This window comes from Mustela putorius, unplaced genomic scaffold (assembly GCF_011764305.1).
Source record: "Mustela putorius furo isolate JIRA1106 unplaced genomic scaffold, ASM1176430v1.1 tig00000698_pilon_pilon_pilon, whole genome shotgun sequence".
NCBI lineage: Eukaryota > Metazoa > Chordata > Mammalia > Carnivora > Mustelidae > Mustela > Mustela putorius.
Window position 1 is genome coordinate 519742 of NW_025421449.1, and position 19188 is coordinate 538929.

The following is a 19188-nucleotide window of genomic DNA, read 5'->3' on the forward strand; positions in this document are numbered from 1 at the left end:
CCGCTGCCTTCGGCTCAGGTCATGATCTCAGGGTCCTGGGATCGAGACCCGCATCGGGCTCTCTGCTCAGCAGGGAGCCTGCTTCCTCCTCTCCCTCTCTCTCTGCCTGCCTCTCTGCCTGCCTCTCTGCCTACTTGTGATCTCTCTCTGTCAAAAAAAAAAAAAAACCACCCTTAATTGTACAGTTTTAAAAGGTAAACTGATTAATCTTATTTTGTAGGCATTTCATCTAAAAAAAATTGTTTAAGGGATTATATCATTCCCACTAAACACAATGGCTTAAGTGAAAAGACAGAAAATACTAAGTAAGAATGTGCAACAGTTAGAGCGATCATAATTACTGTTGGGAGTGCATGTTGATAACCACTTTAGAAAATTCTTTGGCCTGTCTACTAAAGCTGAAGTTAAGGTACACACACACTTGATAACCCAGCACTTCCAAAGATTACAGTAGCATTTATAGTGGTATAGAACCAAAAACAACTCCAATGTCCATATACAGTACAGTCAGGAAATACATTGTAGTATTTTCACTCAGTGAATTTACCTACAATAGTAAGAATCTGGGGCACCTGGGTGGTTCAGTGGGTTAAGCCTCTGCCTTCAGCTCAGGTCTTGATCTCAGGGTCCTGGGATTGAGCCCTGTGTCCGGCTCTCTGCTCAGCGGGAAGCCTGCTTCCCCCCTCTCTCTCTGCCTGCCTCTGTCTGCTTGTGATCTCTGTCAAATAAATAAATAAAATCCTTAAAAAAAATAGTAAGAATCAATGGACTGAGGCATGTATGAATCACAAGTATAATTTGAATGAAAGGAAGTCAGTTATATCAAGTTTGGAAATAAGCAATGGAAATCTGTGATAGATATCAAAATAATGGTTACCCTTTGGCAGTGGAATGATGACTAGATGGGAGTTTCTTGGCTGGAATCTGGGCACTTGGGGGTTCATTTGTGAAAATTCAGTAAGCTATATACTTGGGATTTGTTCACCTTTCTGTGTGTATTTTGTATTTCAGTACAGTTTGCATTAAGATAATAGATATTGGCCGTCAAATGGTACCAATGTAAAAATATTAAAGATTTATTTGGAGGGACACCTGGGTGACTTAGTCAATTAAGCGTCCAGACTCTTGATTTCAGCCTAGGTCATGATCTCAAGGTCATGAGGTTGGACCTGCATTGGGCTCTGCCCTGAGCAAGGAGCCTGCTTAAGATTCTCTCCTTCTGCACAACCCCCACCCCCCACTCCCCGCCCAACACTTCCTCACTCTCTTTCTCTTAAAAACAAAAAACAAAAAACACACACATTATTTTGAAAAACAAATGAGTCTACCAAAATCTTTACAGGTATGAGTAATGAAATTTTACTTCAATTTTTTTCTTTTTCCCGACACACCCCTTTGGTATTTTATTGGAAACATAAAAAGAAAAATGAGTATTTTTTTCAGGGGCTTTACATTTCATTCGTGTTAAATCAAAACGTTCCTGTGGCTCTTACTCCAATATTTGCATAGATAATATGAGATATTTTTGTGTTTATTTTGTAGGCAGATTTTGTCAACAAACTAGTAAATGGCCCCAAGTCAGAATCCATGGAATACAGGAGGAGCTATGGGGGGGAACAGAGATTGGAATTAAACCCACCTCCTCTCGAAAATGTGACTAAAAATGAAGAAAGTATGACAGGTATTGAAGTGGAGAAGTGGACGCAAAACAAGAAATCACATTTAACCGATCATGTCAAAGGTGAATTTAAGGCAGTTGTGACGGAAGCTGAAAAATTAAAAAATTCTGAAGATGACAGGAAAAAAGTCCTACTTACTGATCTAATTGAGCCTCAGAAATTGTTTGCACAAACCATAAGAAATGGCATTAAAAATGTACACTATTTACCAACCGAAACAAATGTGTCTTTTAAAAAATTCAATATTGAAGAATTTGGCAAGGCATTTGAAAACAACTCCTGTAAATTCCTGAAAGACACTGCCAACCATAATGCCATGAGTTCTATTGCCACTAGTGCGAGCTGTGATCATCTCAAAGGAAAAAGTAATGTTTCAGTCTTCCAGAAATCTGGCTTTAACTGCAAGTCTTTTCCAAATCCTGCAACTTTCCACTTAAATAGTCCTACTAGTACACACAATGAAAGTGATCAACCCAAATCTCTAGAAAATATACCAAGTAAAGAACCAAAAGATGGATCTCCAGTTCAACCAAGTCTTCTATCCCTAATGAAAGATAGGAGACTAACGCTGGAGCAAGTTGTGGCCATAGAAGCTCTTACCCAACTGTCAGAAGCCCCATCAGAAAATTCCTCACCATCAAAGTCAGAGAAGGATGAAGAAACAGAACACAGAACAGCGAGTTTGCTTAATAGCTGTAAAGCTATCCTCTATTCTGTACGAAAAGACCTCCAAGACCCAAACTTACAAGGGGTGCCAGAAAGCCTTCATCACTGTTCATCTTTGGAAAAGCAGAGTTCATGCAACACGGTGGTATTCAATGGGCAAAACATTTCCAAGTCACACCACAGCTCAGCTGCTAACCAGACAACTTCAAAATTGCAGGAGTATTCAAAAGTCACAAATTCAGTCCCTCATTTCATACCAAATTCAAATTCATCTAAAATTGACACCAGTAAAAATGTTGCTCAAGGTAGAATTAGTCTTGATAGTTCTAAGAATTTGCATCCGTTGCCACCATCAGGTGATAAATTGGGGCATTGTAACCAGTCACTGGCCAGCAGTAAAAAGATAGACCTAAAAGACGATCCATCCTGTCTGAATACAATACACAGCAAAATAGAGGAGGACGTTGCAACGCAGTTAACACAACTTGCATCAATAATTAAATTCAATTACATAAAACAAGAAGACAAAAAGGTTGAAAGTACACCAACAAGCCTTGTTGCATATAATGTACAGCAAAAGTGTAATCAGGAGAAAGTCACAATACAACAGAAACAACCTTCCAGTGTACAAAATAACCATAGCTCATCATTGACAAAGCAAAAGAACACAACACAGAAAAAGACAAGAGCTACCCCATCAAGAGATCGGCGGAAAAAGAAGCCTGTAGTCATAAGTTGTCAAGAAAATGACCAGAAAAAACAGGAACAGTTGTCATATGAGTATAGTAAGTTACATGACATTTGGATAGCATCTAAGTTTCAAAGATTCGGTCAATTTGGTCCACATGATTTTCCCATTCTGTTGGGGAAAATTCCTCCCCTAACCAAAGTATGGAAACCACTGACTGGAAGGAGTTCAGCGTTAGAACACAAAAAATTATTTCCTCCACTCACTCAGATAAAATTTGAGCGTTATTATCCTGAATTAGCACAGGAAAGAAACATGAAGGTTGAACCGTTGGATTCTCTCCCATTATGCCAGTTAAAAACAGAATCCAGTGAGCAGGCGTTTACAGAAAAAGTTTATAATTCTCAGGTACAGCCAACAGTGAATGTCAATCAGAAAGCTCACCCTTTACTCCAGCCCTCCTCTCCTCCTAATCAGTGTGCTAACGTAATGGCTGGCGATGACCAAACACAGATCCAGGGGGATGTTCAAGACCAACTCATGCATCAAAAACTGTCAACATTGCCTGGTATCTCCCATGAAACCCCCTTACCAGACCCAGCACAAATTCTCAGGAATGTCAATGTAGTATGTTCAGGTGGGATCACGGTGGTTTCGACGAAGAGCGAAGAGGACGTCTGTTCATCTAGTGTTGGAGCATCAGAATTTACCCCAGTAGACAGTGCACAGAAAAGTTTTAATGATTATGCCATGAACTTCTTTACCAATCCTACAAAAAACCTGGTGTCCACCACGAAAGATTCTGAATTGCCAACCTGCAACTGTCTCGGTAAGTGTGTGCACATGTGCCTGAGTGTGTGTGTGCGTGCACGTGAATTCTTTGTTTACCTCCATTAATTGTCATGACCATATCCAATTTTGGGTTATCTTTATATGTGGCATTTTTGCCCCATTCGTATTCTGGCGAAAATGGACTGAATTCTATACCTCTTTTTCTGTTGCACCCTTATTGATTTTGCTCAACTAATTGGGAAATTTTTAACTCATAATTTGGAAACTTTCTCAAGTGGAAGATTTGCTGATTTCTCTTGGCGAAATGTCTCCTAAATTATTTATTGTGCGTATCGTAAGATTGAATTCCTTCAATTTTATATTAGAGTTTATTCTTCCTATATTTAAAAGAATTTCAACCTATAAGCATTTTGTTTAAAAAATGTGTTTTATTGTGAGATGATATACATACACAGAATGTAAAACATGTGCAACTTAACAAATAGCTATAAATAATTACCACCCAGTTCAAGAACCGGAATGGGTTTGTTTCTTTTTCAATGCCTGGTGCTTTTCTGCTCTGTGATACAAAGAATGTCCCTATAAATGAAATTCCAGTCTTGGCCATTGAAGAATTTGTAAACCTTTTGGAATTTTAAAATAAGAAATCATTGTATAATACTGATTGCCTTTAAAAAAAAAAAAAAAAACAAATAGAGATGGGAGTAGCTGATTTATGGAGCAGTTTGTAACTGATATATATTTTGTGTCTTAGGAGTCATTGAAAGAGAAAAGCCAGGAGCTAATTATTGAAGTTTTTAATCAATGTGTTAAAAGCCCTTAGAAAACTAACCGGACTAATGATTCTTAGGCAGTCCTTACAAGAAATTTGCTCAGTATTTGAAATACATGAAAGCTAAATTTGAACCCTATAGTGATTAGTCACTGTCTGTGGTCAAATTTCATGGAAGTGCTCAAATAAAAGAAGAATTAATTTACTCTAACACAAATGTAATTAGGAGCTTAAGTAGATTTGTCATTAAAGTTTGTTAGGCTGCTTGAAGTCCTTATTATTTCAGGTTTTATACAACATATGAGGAGAGAATTTGTGAAATATCCTATTTTGAACTCAAATAGGTTTAATTATTAAAACAGTCTTATAGGGGCACCTGGGTGGCTCAGTTGTTGCCTTTGGCTCCCGTCATGATCCCAGGGCTGGGATCTAGTCCCACTTCGGGCTCCCTGCTCTGTGGGAAGCCTGCTTTTCCCTCTCCCAGTCCCCCTGCTGTGTTCCCTCTCTGGCTGTCTCTCTCTGTCAAAAAAACAGAACAACAAAAACAAACAAACAAAAAAACCCTTTAAAATAAAATAAAACAGTCTTATTTTTAAAAAGTCTTAAAATATAGCCCCAAATCTTAAAGGAAAATTTTTTGCCTGAAGTAGGTGGTTCATTAGTACATTCCAGAATGGGTAAATGATTGTTTAGAAGGATAAACTATTATCATTTTGATTTTTTTAACAGTAGAAAAAATAGTGAAGTTAGCAATGACTTTCTGCTCTCGATTATCTAAAGTACATTTGATACTCTGAAATCAAGCCTTCCATTTTGCCACTCATCATTGAACAGTTTTGACAGCCTACCATGTGCCAGGCCCCAGGGATAGGCTCTTTTCAGAAAGATCTCATAATCTGAAAAGGGTGACAATACTGAGTGGGGTTGAATTGGGAGAATGAGAGGTTCTTTGAGCAAGGACAGAAGGGTACAGTAATGATGACTCCTATTCCAGATCTGTTACTGCAAGTCTGATACTGTGCCATGACCTTGACTTGTTATATTCATAACATGCCTGCAAAAAGAACGTGTGTTATCTTCATTCTACAAGTGAGGAAACTAAGTCACTGGAAGGGTCACAGCTAGTGAATGGTTAAACTGGAATTCAAAGACAGTCTCAACTTCAGAGCCTATTTTTTAGCCTCCTTCCTCTTGTTTTGAAAATCTGAATTAAGAAAGGGACAGAGGGGCGCCTGGGTGGCTCAGTGGGTTAAGCCGCTGCCTTCGGCTTAGGTCATGATCTCAGGGTCCTGGGATCGAGACCCGCATCGGGCTCTCTGCTCTGCAGGGAGCCTGCTTCCTCCTCTCTCTCTGCCTGCCTCTCTGCCTGCTTGTGATCTCTTTGTGTCAAATAAATAAATAAAACCTTTAAAAAAAAAAAAAAAAGAAAGGGACAGAATTTTTCTGAATATCATTACAAATGGAAAAAAAAACCCTCAAAACAAAATGCCGTTAGAATATATACACCTGGGTGGCTCAGTGAGTTAAAGCCTCTGCCTTCAGCTCAGGTCATGATTCCAGGGTCCTGGGATGGAACCCCGCATTGGGCTCTTTGCTCAGTGGGAAGCCTGCTGCTTCCTCTCTCTCCGCCTGCCTCTCTGCCTACTTGTGATCTCCCTCTGTCAAATAAATAAATAAAATCTGTACCAAAACAAACAAACAAAAAAGAATGTATACACCCAAGCTAGTCTAATTTTACTCTGTGCATAATGTCAGTAGAATGATAGTCTAGTTTCAGGACAATCTAGTTTCTTTCCTTATATAACTAGTACCTTATAGGAGTTGAGACACCTAGGCATTGAAAATTTATTGAGCATCTTCAGTGGACCTATGATTGTTTTATACATTGTCAGTGTGTTCCTATAATCATTACATGTGAGGTAATTGAGCTCATTGTGTAGAAATGGGAACTTAAGAAAAACAAAAAGGCAGGGCTGACCGGGTGACTTAGTCAATTAAGCACCCAATTATTCCCGCTTAGGTCTTGAATTGCGGTCATGATTTCAAGACCCACGTTGGGTTCCATGCTGGGAATGGAGCCTTCTTTAAAACAACAACAACAGGGGCACCTGGGTGGCTCAGTGGGTTAAAGCCTCTGCCTTCGGCTCAGGTCATGATCCCAGGGTGCTGGGATCAAGCCCCGCATTGGGCTCTCTACTCAGCGGGGAGCCTGCTTCCTCCTCTCTCTCTGCCTACCTCTCTGCCTACTTGTGATCTCTCTGTCCAATAAATAAATAAAATCTTTAAAAAAAAACAAAGAACAAACAAAAAAAAAAAAAAAAAAACAAAGCTGAAAAAGCCACTCAGAAATCATCCCAAGTGGAATGATCATATCTACGAGTAAAAGATTTCCCTGGAGGGGCACCTTGGTGGCTCAGTTGGTTAAGTGCGCGGCTCAGGTCTTGATCTGAAGTCCGCTTGAGATTCTCTCCCTCTGCCCCTCCCCCTGCATGCTCACTCTGTCTCTCTAAAATGAAAGAAATAAATAACAGTCTTTAATTTTAAAAAAGATTTCCGTGGAAGTATTGTGTTAAGCAGACTGTGATTAACCTCTGGGTCATGGTTCCTCAATTTGAGCACTGCTGGCATTTTATTTTTTATTTTATTTTATTATTTTTTAAAGATTTTATTTATTTATTTGACAGACAGAGATCACAAGTAGGCAGAGAGGCAGGCAGAGAAAGAGGGGAAAGCAGGCTCCCTCCTGAGCAAAGAGCCCAATGCAGGGATGGATCCCAGGACCCTGAGATCAGGACCTGAGCCAAAGGCAGAGGCTTTAACCCACTGAGCCATCCAGGCGCCCCAGTTCTTAATTTTTTAAAGATTTTATTTATTTATTTGACAGGCAGAGATCACAAATAGGCAGAGAGGCAGGCAGAGAGAAAGAGGAGGAAGCAGGCTACCCGCTGAGTAGAGAGCCCGAAGCGGGGCTCTATCCCAGGACCCTGGGATTACGACCGGAGCCAGAAGCAGAGGCTTTAACCCACTGAGCCACCCTGGCGCCCCTAATTATTATTTTTTAAAGATCTTATTTATTTGTCAGAGAGAAAGAAAGAGAGAGAGAGCGCTCAAGCTGAAGGAGCAATAGGCAGAGAGAGAAGCAGGCTTCCTGCTGAACAAGGAGCCTGCAGCGGGACTTGACCCTAGGACCCTGGGATTATGACCTGAGCTGCAGGCAGACACTTAACTGACTTAGCCACCTAGGCATCCTTAATATTATTATTTTATTTTTGCTTGCGGTTTTAGAAAATTTAGGCCTTTAAAAATATACTGTGCTCGCAATTTGCTTTTTTAAAAATTTAATGAAATCTCAGGTTTTTCCATGTTTATAAATAATAGGTTTTTTTTTTTTTACGATTTTACTTATTTATTTGAGAGAATATGAGTGGGGTGGAGGGCAAAGGGAGAGGGTGGAAACAGACTCCCTGCTAAGCAGGGAGCCTGACCCAGGCTCTGTTTCAGGACCCTGAGATCATGACCTGAGCTGAAGGCAGACCCCTAACTGACTGAACCACCCAGACATCCCAAAGTTTGTAAATACTTGTTTAATAGTTTTATTGTTTTCCACTATATAAACATCCCTTAATTTAGTCACTTATCATTTAGTGGCAGGTGCCAAGTGTGTTTCTCTTTCTTTTTTGATGTTACAAATAACAAGTAACGTTCCTCTGTACATTTGCTTTACAGATATATAACTATGTGAGTGTAGAATAAACTCTTAGCAGTGCAGTTGCTGGGCTCAGTTTTATTCGGATTCTGAGGCCAAGCTTTTAGAGATGTATTGCTCTTAGAAAACTTTTAATTTTGCACCTTAATTATTAATAGATTTCTTTTAAAGCAGGAGATAGGAGAAGAAATATGACCCATATCTCAATATTTTTTGTTTTCTTCCTCTGATGCTTAGAGGAAGAATTAAATAGTTAGGGGCTGTAAGAAAGGAACAAGTTAAATTCTAGGGCCTTTTGTCCTAGACTTTAATTATTAAAGTTTACCAAAACCTTGTCAAGATAAATTGTTCTGAATTGGAAAAAAGAAAAAAAAGAATTAATAAAAATAGCTTCTCCTTGCCCCTGTGCAATTCTGTAAGCTTTGGGTCTAATAATCTTATTCCTTCCACAGATCGAGTTATACAAAAAGACAAAGGCCCATATTATACACACCTTGGGGCAGGACCAAGTGTTGCTGCTGTCAGGGAAATCATGGAGAATAGGTGAGGAAATTCCCTTCCCTGTTAAAAATCATTCATTATCGTGCACCTGACTCAATGCAGAGACTATCTCTGGGAACAAATGAGAAGTGAATGGGAAAGCCTTCAGGAGTATAAGTCGGATGTTTCTCAGGGCCCAGGAAGACCGTAGAGTCCTGGTGTCCCCACTAAGTCACAAAGCAAGGCTGTCTTTGTTAAATCCAGAAATTCTTATTCTTATATCCTTGTATAATGGTAGAAGTAGTTAAAATTACCTCCAACCGCACTGCATTCACCTTCCTTAATGCTTCTCTTGGAGCCAGTCCTTTTTTAAACAAGTGATCTCTAAGGATAAGTAAGGAGAATCGACTAACAAATAAAAATATCTGCCACACAAATGTACATTCTGAACAAATGTAAACTTTAACAAACAGGGTGTTGGGTTTTATGTACTTCTGTAAGCCTGTATCTTCTGTACCTTAAGATATTAAAAGGGTATAGATCTCAATTAATCGCAGTTCTTTTCCCTTCACTGTGTTTTGTACTCAGGTATGGTCAAAAAGGAAATGCAGTAAGGATAGAAATTGTAGTGTACACAGGAAAAGAAGGAAAAAGCTCTCAGGGGTGTCCGATTGCTAAGTGGGTAAGTATTTTGTACTTACACGTTCTTTAAAAATGAGTTTATTCCACATATAAAATCAACCAGGTTATTTTCCCTGAAAACGTGGACTAGAGAAGTCTCCGCTCTCATTATTTCCTGGGACATAATAAAGCAGTTAACTATCTTGGCCTGGGTTTTTTATGAACAGAAGTTCACAGTTACTACCAAGTGATCTTCATCTCCCTAAGGTCACCACTTTTACCAGTATCTTGTGTACTTCCCAGGATCTTTTAATGCACTTATAACTGGATAGCATAAGTAAATGGTACTAAACTGAACATACTGTTTCCTAACTTTTATCTGTTTCTGTATTTTGTGATTATTTCCAAATCATTATCCACAGAAGCACCTTAATGAGGGTCATATGATTCTGAAAGCAAAACTAAATTTTTTATGATATGCTCCCAAAACAGTTCCCATAAGTACTTTGAGTTTTCTAAACATAGAGAACCATAAGAAGAACTGGATTCTGCTTCTTTAAGAAGTTCTCATGTGGAAACAAGTTCATAGCCAAATGTGTATTTCCAGTAGGATATTCATATCCACAAGGATATTAACCAGTTGATTTGGAATTTTTGACCATAGAATTGTTTAAGATCCCTATTCCATCATTTCTTAATAATGATGATGATGTAAAAAAAATTTTTTTTTAGTAGTGATGATGGTAACAATGGTAATAAAGTAATAGCAACTACATTTTATTATGTATCAGACACTGTTGAGAACTTGACATACATTGCTTCATAAATCCTTCTACAAGGACTCTGTTAGGTTTTTGAATAAGGGAAAGATCATTATTTTCATACCTCTTCTGGAGCAAAACAGTAAATGCAAAACAGCGGTAGGATTTAAATTCATGTATTCATTCCTAAAGCAAGACAATTGCCACACCCATAGCTACTCTAGTACCAGACCGTTGGTCTTAGTTACTTTTCCAGCTTTGGAAGGTGACCACAGTTACAAGCACAAAGAGCTACACAATGAGTACTAAATACTTTAGAATGCTTCGTTTATTCAACCTAGGTCTAAGTGTAGTCTTGTCAATATACACATGAGCTCAAAGATCTGGATCTTAACTCGTTTAGCTACCTTACATAGAGTAAAGTGCACAAATCATAAATGAATGTATCAGGGTTATTCTTCATGTGTATAACACTATACGGAGAAGAATATAATCATTTCAGACACCCAGACGCCTCCCTCGTGGTCCTTCCCAAGCCATGAGTCCACATAATAATAACTACTGTTTTGACATTTATCTCCATTACGTTTGTTTTTGTTCGAATGAACTTCATATAACTAGAATCATAGAGCATATGCTCTCTCGTGTCTGTCTCCTTTCACTCAACGTTTGTAGAACTTGGATTTAATGCCTGGAGCTCCAACAACCACCTGGAAGCCTAAATTGACTTGATAGTGGGAGATACGTACTAAGATAGTGGGAAGAAATATAGGAGCCCAAATTCTTGGTAATACCAATGGAGCTGCCATACCAACCACAGCCCTTCTTAAATCTGAATCTCTTTAACATGAGAGAGGAAAAAAAAAAATTTTCTTTCTACTTACTTATTTTTTTACTTTTTTAAAACCTGTTATTTGCAGGTTTTCTGTTACATGAAATAGAATCAATTACCAACTAAGATAAACTGCCTTCAATTTATTACAATGTGGGTGACTTTTAGAAGGAAAAAAAACCATTTTGGAATGAGAAAAATAGGTGAAGAAACCGTGCTTATTGAATACTTTTTATTGATTGCCAGGACTTAGGCTAGGTATTGGGGATGCAAACATGAATTAAAACCTACCGGACATTTCATTTTATAGATGGAAAGAAATTGGCCCAGAGGTTTGCTGAGAACAGTTTGCGTTACCCTCCAGGGACACATAATGTTTGCTGGGGTCACCTTACCTCTCAAGAACTAAATAAAATTTCCTTAAAATTCTTCACAACTAGTTTTGAACTATTATTTCTTCATTTCATGGATCAGTCTCTTGTCCTATCATGCACTGATTTTCATTCTGTGTTAACTCAGCTATGAAGGTACATCCTTTACTCAGTCCCCACAAAACACTCCTATCAGTCAGACTCTATATGTAATAGTTTGGATGAAGAGATACCTAAACAATGACCAGAGTGTTTATTTTTTGTTGTATTCACTCTTCTGAAAAAATAATATGGCTTATTCAGAGCACTTTAAAGTAGGAAATAATGTACATGTTGCCCATTTTCCTATTGGATTTTTAATCTTCTATTGACTTTATGGGAGCCCCTTTAGAAAATTGACATTCATGATAAAAGTTGCAGATAGATTTCCAGTTTGTCATTGTTTTTAACATCTAGGTTTTTAAAATTACATTTTACATTAAAAAAATTGTTTAAGTTGAGAAAAAAATTTTAAAGATGAAAAACATTTTTCATCTGCTCTTTTATGATTTTAGTATATTGTGTCTTAATTAGAAACATCTACCAGTTCTCGCTTATAAATCTTCCATTTTCTTTCTGTTGTATTTTCATTTCATTTTTCTGCATTTAACTATTTTATTCACTTTGTGTGTGTAGAATATTGGTAACAACTTATATTTTTTCAGATGACTACCCAGCCATCCAACACTACTTACTTAATTGTCCATCTATTCTCTACTGGTCTGTATTTGTTTATGTTAGTATTCAGTTCTGTTATCCCAATGTTAAGTGTCTCCTGTATAAGCATCAAATAACTCTTTAATTATTTAGGTTTCATGTTTTCATATCTGATAGAGGTAATTCCTCCTTTTAATTTTTAGAAATTTCTTGACTTTTCTTGACTTATTTTTCTGTAAGTTAACAATCATCTTGTGTAATTGCAAGAATAAAGCCCTATTGGTATTATTAGTGGAACCACATTCCACAGAAAATTTGGGGAATTGAATTCTCTTTGATGTTTGGTCTTCCTATCCTAGATAGTATATTTTCTATTGGCTAAGGCCTTCTTTTGTCCTTCAGAGCTGTTTTTGTTGTCATTTTTTGGGGGGGGGTTTGTTCGTTTTTTTAAGGAATTTCTACACTCAATATGTAGAGAACTCCAAACCCTGAGATCAGTAGTCACATGTTCCATCAACTGAGCCAGCCTCATGCCCCTCCTTCAGAGGTGTCTTGAAGTTTTATTCCTAGAATTTAGATGTTTCTGGTTTTTCAGTTTATTTTTCTTATGTATTGGAAGTACATTCAGGGGCACCTGTATGGCTCAGTCAGTTAAGTGTCTACCTTCGGCTCTGGTCAGGATCCCAGAGTCCTGCTCCCTGTGTTGGGCTCCCTGCTCAGCAGGGAGCTTGCTTCTCTCCCTCTTCCTCGACCTCTCTCCCTGCTTGTGCTCTCTGTCTCTTTCTTTCTCTAACAAATAAATACAAATCGAAAAAAAAAGAGAAAAGAAGTGCAATCATGTAGTCTATAGTGACAAGTTTATATTCTCCTTTCCAAATTCTGTGTTATTAACTTCCTTCTTTCATTTCATGCAGATAGTCAAACAGACTAACTCCAGCTTTATATGGCTTTGAATGTGGCCTCCTTATCTTGTTCCTCTGTTTAATGGGAACTTTCCGGGGCGTTCTCATAATCAGGTCATCAGGGAAGGCTTCTCTGGGGAGGGAACATTTAAGCTGTGAACTGAGGGACAAAAAGGAGCCAAGAACCAGAAAACTCTCCAGAAGGCAAGGAAGAGCATTCCTAAGCAGAGAAAACAGCAAATACAAAAGTAAAAAAGAGATTATAGTCTTAATCTCAAGGGAGTCCTGTGATTTTAAGTAGGTGGAGAGTAGAACCAGGTGAGGGTAAAAAGGTGTAGGCAGGAGCTAGAGCGTGAGTGCACTAATACAAGGTTTTAGTCCATGAACATGAAACCTTGAAGCACTTTAGTTAGGGAGATGTTCTCTATCTGGTTCAGGTTTTATAAAGAGCCTTCTAAGGAATTAACTGACAATCTGTTATCTGTTGCTGCTTAACAAGTACTCAAATTCAGTAGCTTCGAACGATAAACATCTCAGAGTTTTTGTGGTCAGGAATCTGAAAGCTGGGCACCTGGCTGGCTCATTCAGGTTTTTTTTTTTTTTTTTTTAGATTTATTTATTTGAGAGAGCGAGACAGGAAGCACAGGAGCAGGGACTGGGGGTGGGGGGTGCAGAGGGAAAGAACCTCACGCATACTCCCTGCTGAGTGCAGAGCCAAATCAAGGCTTAATCTCACAACCTGAGCAAGAATCAAGATAAACTGGGAGTCTGTTGCTTAACCCTCTGAGCCACCCAGGCACCCCTGCACATGTGACGCTTAGTTTTTATTTGTTTTTATTATTTGACAGAAAGAGACACAGTGAGAGAGGGGACACAAACAGGGGGAGTAGGAGAGGGAGAAGCAGGCTTCCCGCTGAGCAGGGAGCCCGATGAGGGGCTTGATCCCAGGAAGCTGGGATCCTGAAGGCAGAAGCTTAATGACTGAGCCATCCAGTCGCCCCCAGCATAGGAAATTCTATGCAAGGGTGTAAATATGAGGTGGTGGCAGTCCCTGGGGACATCTTGGAGATGCCTAACACAATTCCATCTCTCCTCTTCACTAAAAATATTAATATGTTAAGGACACTGCATTAGCATCATACAACATACCTATCTCAGCTTTGCCACTGTATCTAATATTTGGGGCGCCTGCTTGGTGCAGTTGGTTGAGGGTCTGTCTGCCTTCAGCTCCGGTCCTGAGTGATCCTGGGATGCTGGAATTGGGCCCGCCGTCAGGCTTTCTGCTCAGCTCTCTGTCTCATTCTCTCTGGCTCTCAAATAAATAAACAAAATCTTCATAAAAATCAATATATATAATATTTAACATATATCTAATCTATCTGACTTAGTCCTATTTTTTTCTAAAGAGTAAGTCCTTTGTGTATCTTTATTCACAAAATAATGCTATTATAGTATTAACATTTTCCATTATGTCAACAGACATAATCAAAAGAAAAGTTCATACAATATAAATGTACAACTTACTGGGGCACCTGGGTGGCTCAGTGGGTTAAAGCCTTTGCTTTAGGCTCGGGTCGTGATCCCAGGGTTCTGGAATCGAGCCCCGCATCGGGCTCTCTGCTCAGCAGGGAGCCTGCTTCCCCCTCTCTCTCTGCCTGCCTCTCTGCCTACTTGTGATCTCTGTCTGTCAAATAAATAAAATCTTTAAAAATAAATAAATAAATGTACAACTTACCTATAATTATACATAAAATACTCATGAAGCAACTACCCAGGTCAAAAATGGAGTATTAGATTCCCAGAAGCCCTGAGAACTTCCCATCCTGACTTTTGCGGTAATTTTCTTGGTTTGGGAATACCTGGGTAGCTCAGTCCGTTAAGGTTCTGACTCATGGTTTTGGCTCAGGTCATGATCTCGTGGGTTGTGGGATGCAGCCCTGTATTGGGCTCTATGCTTAGTCTTCTTGTGATTTTTCTCTCTCTCCTGTCCCTCTACCCCTCCCCCTGCTCACATATGCCCATGTTCTCTCTCTCTCTTTCTCTCAAATAAATAAATAACCTTAAAAAAGTGTTTTTCTGGGACGCCTGGGTGGCTCAGTTGGTTAAGCAGCTGCCTTCGGCTCAGGTCATGATCCCAGGGTCCTGGGATCGAGTCCCACATCGGGTTCCTTGCCCGGCGGGGAGCCTGCTTCTCCCTCTGCCTCTGCCTGCCTCTCTGCCTGTGCTCGCTCGTTCTCTCTCCCTCTGTCTCTGACAAATAAATAAATAAAATCTTTAAATTAAAAAAAAGTGTTTTTCTTGCTTTTTCCCTCCACTTACATGCTTCTCAACAGTATAGTATTTTGTTGTGCATCATTCTTTTCTATCTTGCCCTTATATAGTACCTTGAGCATTTGCTGAAATAAAGAGCAGAGACTGATTCTCAATATCTGGCATTGGTAGTTGACATAGGTTGATTAATCTGTATCTGTTAATTCTGAATCCTTTACTTTCTTGTCCATTAATTATCAAAGGGTAAAAATTTCCTTACAGTGTGGCAGCTGGCTCTCCCTAGAGTAAGTGATCCAAAAGAGAGTAAGGTAGCTTGGGATAAGCAGTGGGATTTTGGAGAATTCTTCCTGCCTTTCAGACCTTCTCTTATGTAGTAATAATTACACCAGTAGAATTTAGTGTATACCTCTTTTTTTTTTTTTTATGAAGACTATGAAATCCATAGTTCAGAGATTTTGGTAGCAACTTTCTGTCGCTATTATTGAGTCTTCAAGGTTTGGGTTTTTTTTTGTTTTTGTTTCTGTTTTTAATCACAAGTAGGCAGAGAGGCAGGCAGAGAGAAAGGGGGAAGCAGGCTCCCTGCTGAGCAGAGAGCCCGATGATCCCAGGATGCCAGGATCATGACCTGAGCTGAAAGCAGAGGCTTTAACCCACTGAGCCACCCAGGCACTCCAAGTCTTCAACGTTTCTTAGGCAGAAAAAAGTATTTAGCATTTTCCATGACACAGCAGTAGCTGAATTACTTTCTTATTTTCCCTTTTGCAATATTTCTTTCAGAATAAATAGAACATTTCAATATGTTGTGATACATATCTGGCACTTTTCACAAATACAAAAACAATCCAGAGACAAGGAATGATGTAAAGCACAGTTGCTAAGCAACTTAATGAATATTTTGATAAATCTGCTAGTGACAAGTCAGAAGTATAATCTTGATTTATAAAAAAACCAAGAATTTATTTCCTGTATCTGTGAAAAAGCTAGGTGTCCTACATGATTATATGTTAGAAAAATAAAAATATTCATCAAACTTTATTTTTTGCAAACTTTCCAAGTTATTTAAAATATTCATATATGGGACGCCTGGGTGGCTCAGTTGTTTGAGCGGCTGCCTTCGGCTCGTGATCCCAGGGTCCTGGGATCAAGTCCCGAGTGCGGCTCCTTGCTTAGCAGGGAACCTGTTTCTCCCTCTGCCTCTGCCTGCCACTCTGTCTGCCTGTGCTCACTCCCTCTGACAAATAAATAAATAAAATCTTAAAAAACAAACAACGACAACAAAAATAAAACAGGTTTATATATATATATATATATATATATATATTCATATGTTTGTTGCTAGTGCCCGAAGTTCTGCCCAGCACATCGTCAACACTAAATAAGTTTTTGATGAATGAAGGAATATAGAGCAGAAATAAAACTGCTTTAGAATATTGATTGTTCTGGGGCACCTGGGTGGCTCAGTTGGTTTGGGCGACTGCCTTCGGCTCCTGTCACCATCCTAGAGTCCCAGGATTCGGTCCCACATCGGGCTCCCTGTTCAGCGGGAACTCTGCTTCTCCCTCTGACCTCTCCCTCTCATTCTCATTCTCTCTCTCTCAAATAAATAAATAAAATATTTTTAAAAACATAGAATATTGAATGTTTTAAATTTGAGTTGGTATCTTGGAATAGTTTTGCTGTGGTTTTCACTGTTAGCTCTTTTCTAAGGAAGGCAGAACTTGGAGTATTAGAATTGATAAGGTCGTCCATCAAAAATTTGAACTTTTGGTGGAGAGAGGATTAGGTCTCCATGGTCTATATGCTTTTTAGGATTTTATAACAGATTATTTTGAATAGCACTAGAATAATTCCTATATGGATATTTTATGCAGGAATGAAGTATGGGTAGAGGATGTAAACTGAGGAATCCAGTAAACAATTAACTAGAGGGTTGCATTGTTCCGATTTCTTTTGCATCTTGCACAGTATCTATTTGTTGTGTATTTGGTATTAAGCGTTAGCATAAAATTTTGTGTAAATTTCTTTGGCTCTGCGTGCAGGCTCACATTTGTTCACAGTGGTTGATTTCTATCCTGTTTTTATTATGCTGCACTTGGCTTCTTTTCTTGAAGGAGAGGCTTATTGCTTCTTTTTTTAATGGTCACATACAAAAAGCCTAACAGCAAATTCGAACTGGGCAGCACAACTTTCTGAGCCAGGCTCACTCTGTTCTGCCCTTGCTCTTAACACTGTTTTCTTCGCCAGGTAGTCATTAACACTCCCCCATAATTGTTGGCCTTTGGTAGATGTTTCTGACTCTTTGCTGTCACTGTGGGTCTTGTCAGGGACTAGTTATCCTGTTACTCAGTAGATTTTGGAGGAAAGGTTGTACTTTGGACGTTAACAATGTAGTTTCTTGAATCCAGCAAGCTCTATTTTTTTTCTTTTTAAAGATTTATTTATTTATTTGACAGAGAGAGATCACAAGTAGGCAGAGAGGCAGGCAGAGAGAGAGAGAGGAGGAAGCAGGCTCCCTGCTGAGCAGAGAGCCCGATGCGGGACTCGATCCCAGGACCCTGAGATCATGACCTGAGCCGAAGGCAGCGGCTTAACCCACTGAGCCACCCAGGCGCCCTCCAGCAAGCTCTATTAACTCCCTATACTACTAACTCCCACCGCACTTTCTCTCTCTCTCTCTCTCTCTCACACACACACACACACACACACACACTACAATTGAGCCTCTGGGGTGGTGGCAGGAGTAGGTGGTGAAGTAGTAGGCTCCCCAGATGGCTCCCATGCCTGATCAATTCCCACCAGGAATTAGTTCGTAGGTTCTCCTCCATAGGACTATATATTGGTCGGTAGAACAGGTGTGGCACTGAACATCTACAATTTATACAAGTGAATGTTTTGTTGCCTCCTCTGGTCTGAGGTGATCAGAGTTTTGGAAAAGGAGTAACTAAGTATCCTTTCGAACTAGCTTTCGAAGGAGCTTGCCTGGATTTATACATGTATATGATCTTTTCCTTGATGGTTCCTTTGTTCCAAGATTCTGCTTTAAATGTCTTTGGGCTGCATTTTTGTTTTGTTTTATGTGATAAAATGATATGTGTGTGTGTGTGTGTGTGTGTGTGTGTGTGTGATGAAATATACGTGTTTGGGGGCGTTTAAATGATAAATAATCAGTGGGTTTTTTGGCTGGCCACCATCATTTTCTGTTGAAAGTATGGCTCTACTTTGTCTCCCACATGATTATTTGATATACTCAAAAATGCATTCCAGTATACTTAACCTACAGTGCTAAATTAGTTTCAGGTGTACCATACAGTGATTGAGATACTCTATATATTACCCAGTGCCCATCAAGATAAGTGGACTCTTAATCCCCCCTCACCTAGTTTACCCATCCCTCCACTTACCTCCTCTCTGGTAACCCTCAGTTTGTTCTCTATAGTCAGAGTCCGCTTTGGGGGTTGCCTTGTTTTTTCTTTGTTCACTTGTTTTATTTCTTAAATTCCACATATGAATGAAATCACATATTTGTCTTTCTCTGACTAATTTCACTTAGCATTATGCTCTCCAGCTCATTCCATGTTGTTGCAAATGGCCAGATTTCATTCTGTTTTATGGCTGAATAATATTCTGGTGTGTGTTTACACACATCTTTATCCATTCATCTATCAACAGACACTTGGGCTGCTTCCATAATTTGGCTTTTACAAACAATGCAGTAAGCATAGGGGTGCATATAACTTTTTGAATTAGTGTTTTCATATTCTTTGGATAAATACCCAGTAGTGGAATGACCGCATCAGACTGTATTTCTATTTTTAATATTTTGAGCAACCTCCATACTGTTTGTACACACTAGCCGCAGGCGTTTATGTTTCCACCAGCAGTGCACAAGAGTTCCTTTTTCTCCACATCCTTGCCGCCACTTGTTTCTTGTGTTTTTTAATTTTAGTCACA

At 39.1% G+C, this 19188-nt stretch overlaps 1 protein-coding gene across 1 annotated transcript in view; it reads left to right on the forward strand.

Moving 5' to 3' along the window:
• The window catches only part of TET1 (tet methylcytosine dioxygenase 1), a 145449-nt gene that overhangs the window by 81132 nt on the left and 45129 nt on the right, over positions 1-19188 (forward strand). Inside the window, exons 4-6 of the mRNA XM_045083435.1 lie at positions 1543-3862; positions 8756-8846; positions 9372-9465. Coding sequence (XP_044939370.1) covers positions 1543-3862; positions 8756-8846; positions 9372-9465 — 2505 coding nt within the window. The remainder of the gene's footprint in view (positions 1-1542; positions 3863-8755; positions 8847-9371; positions 9466-19188) is intronic.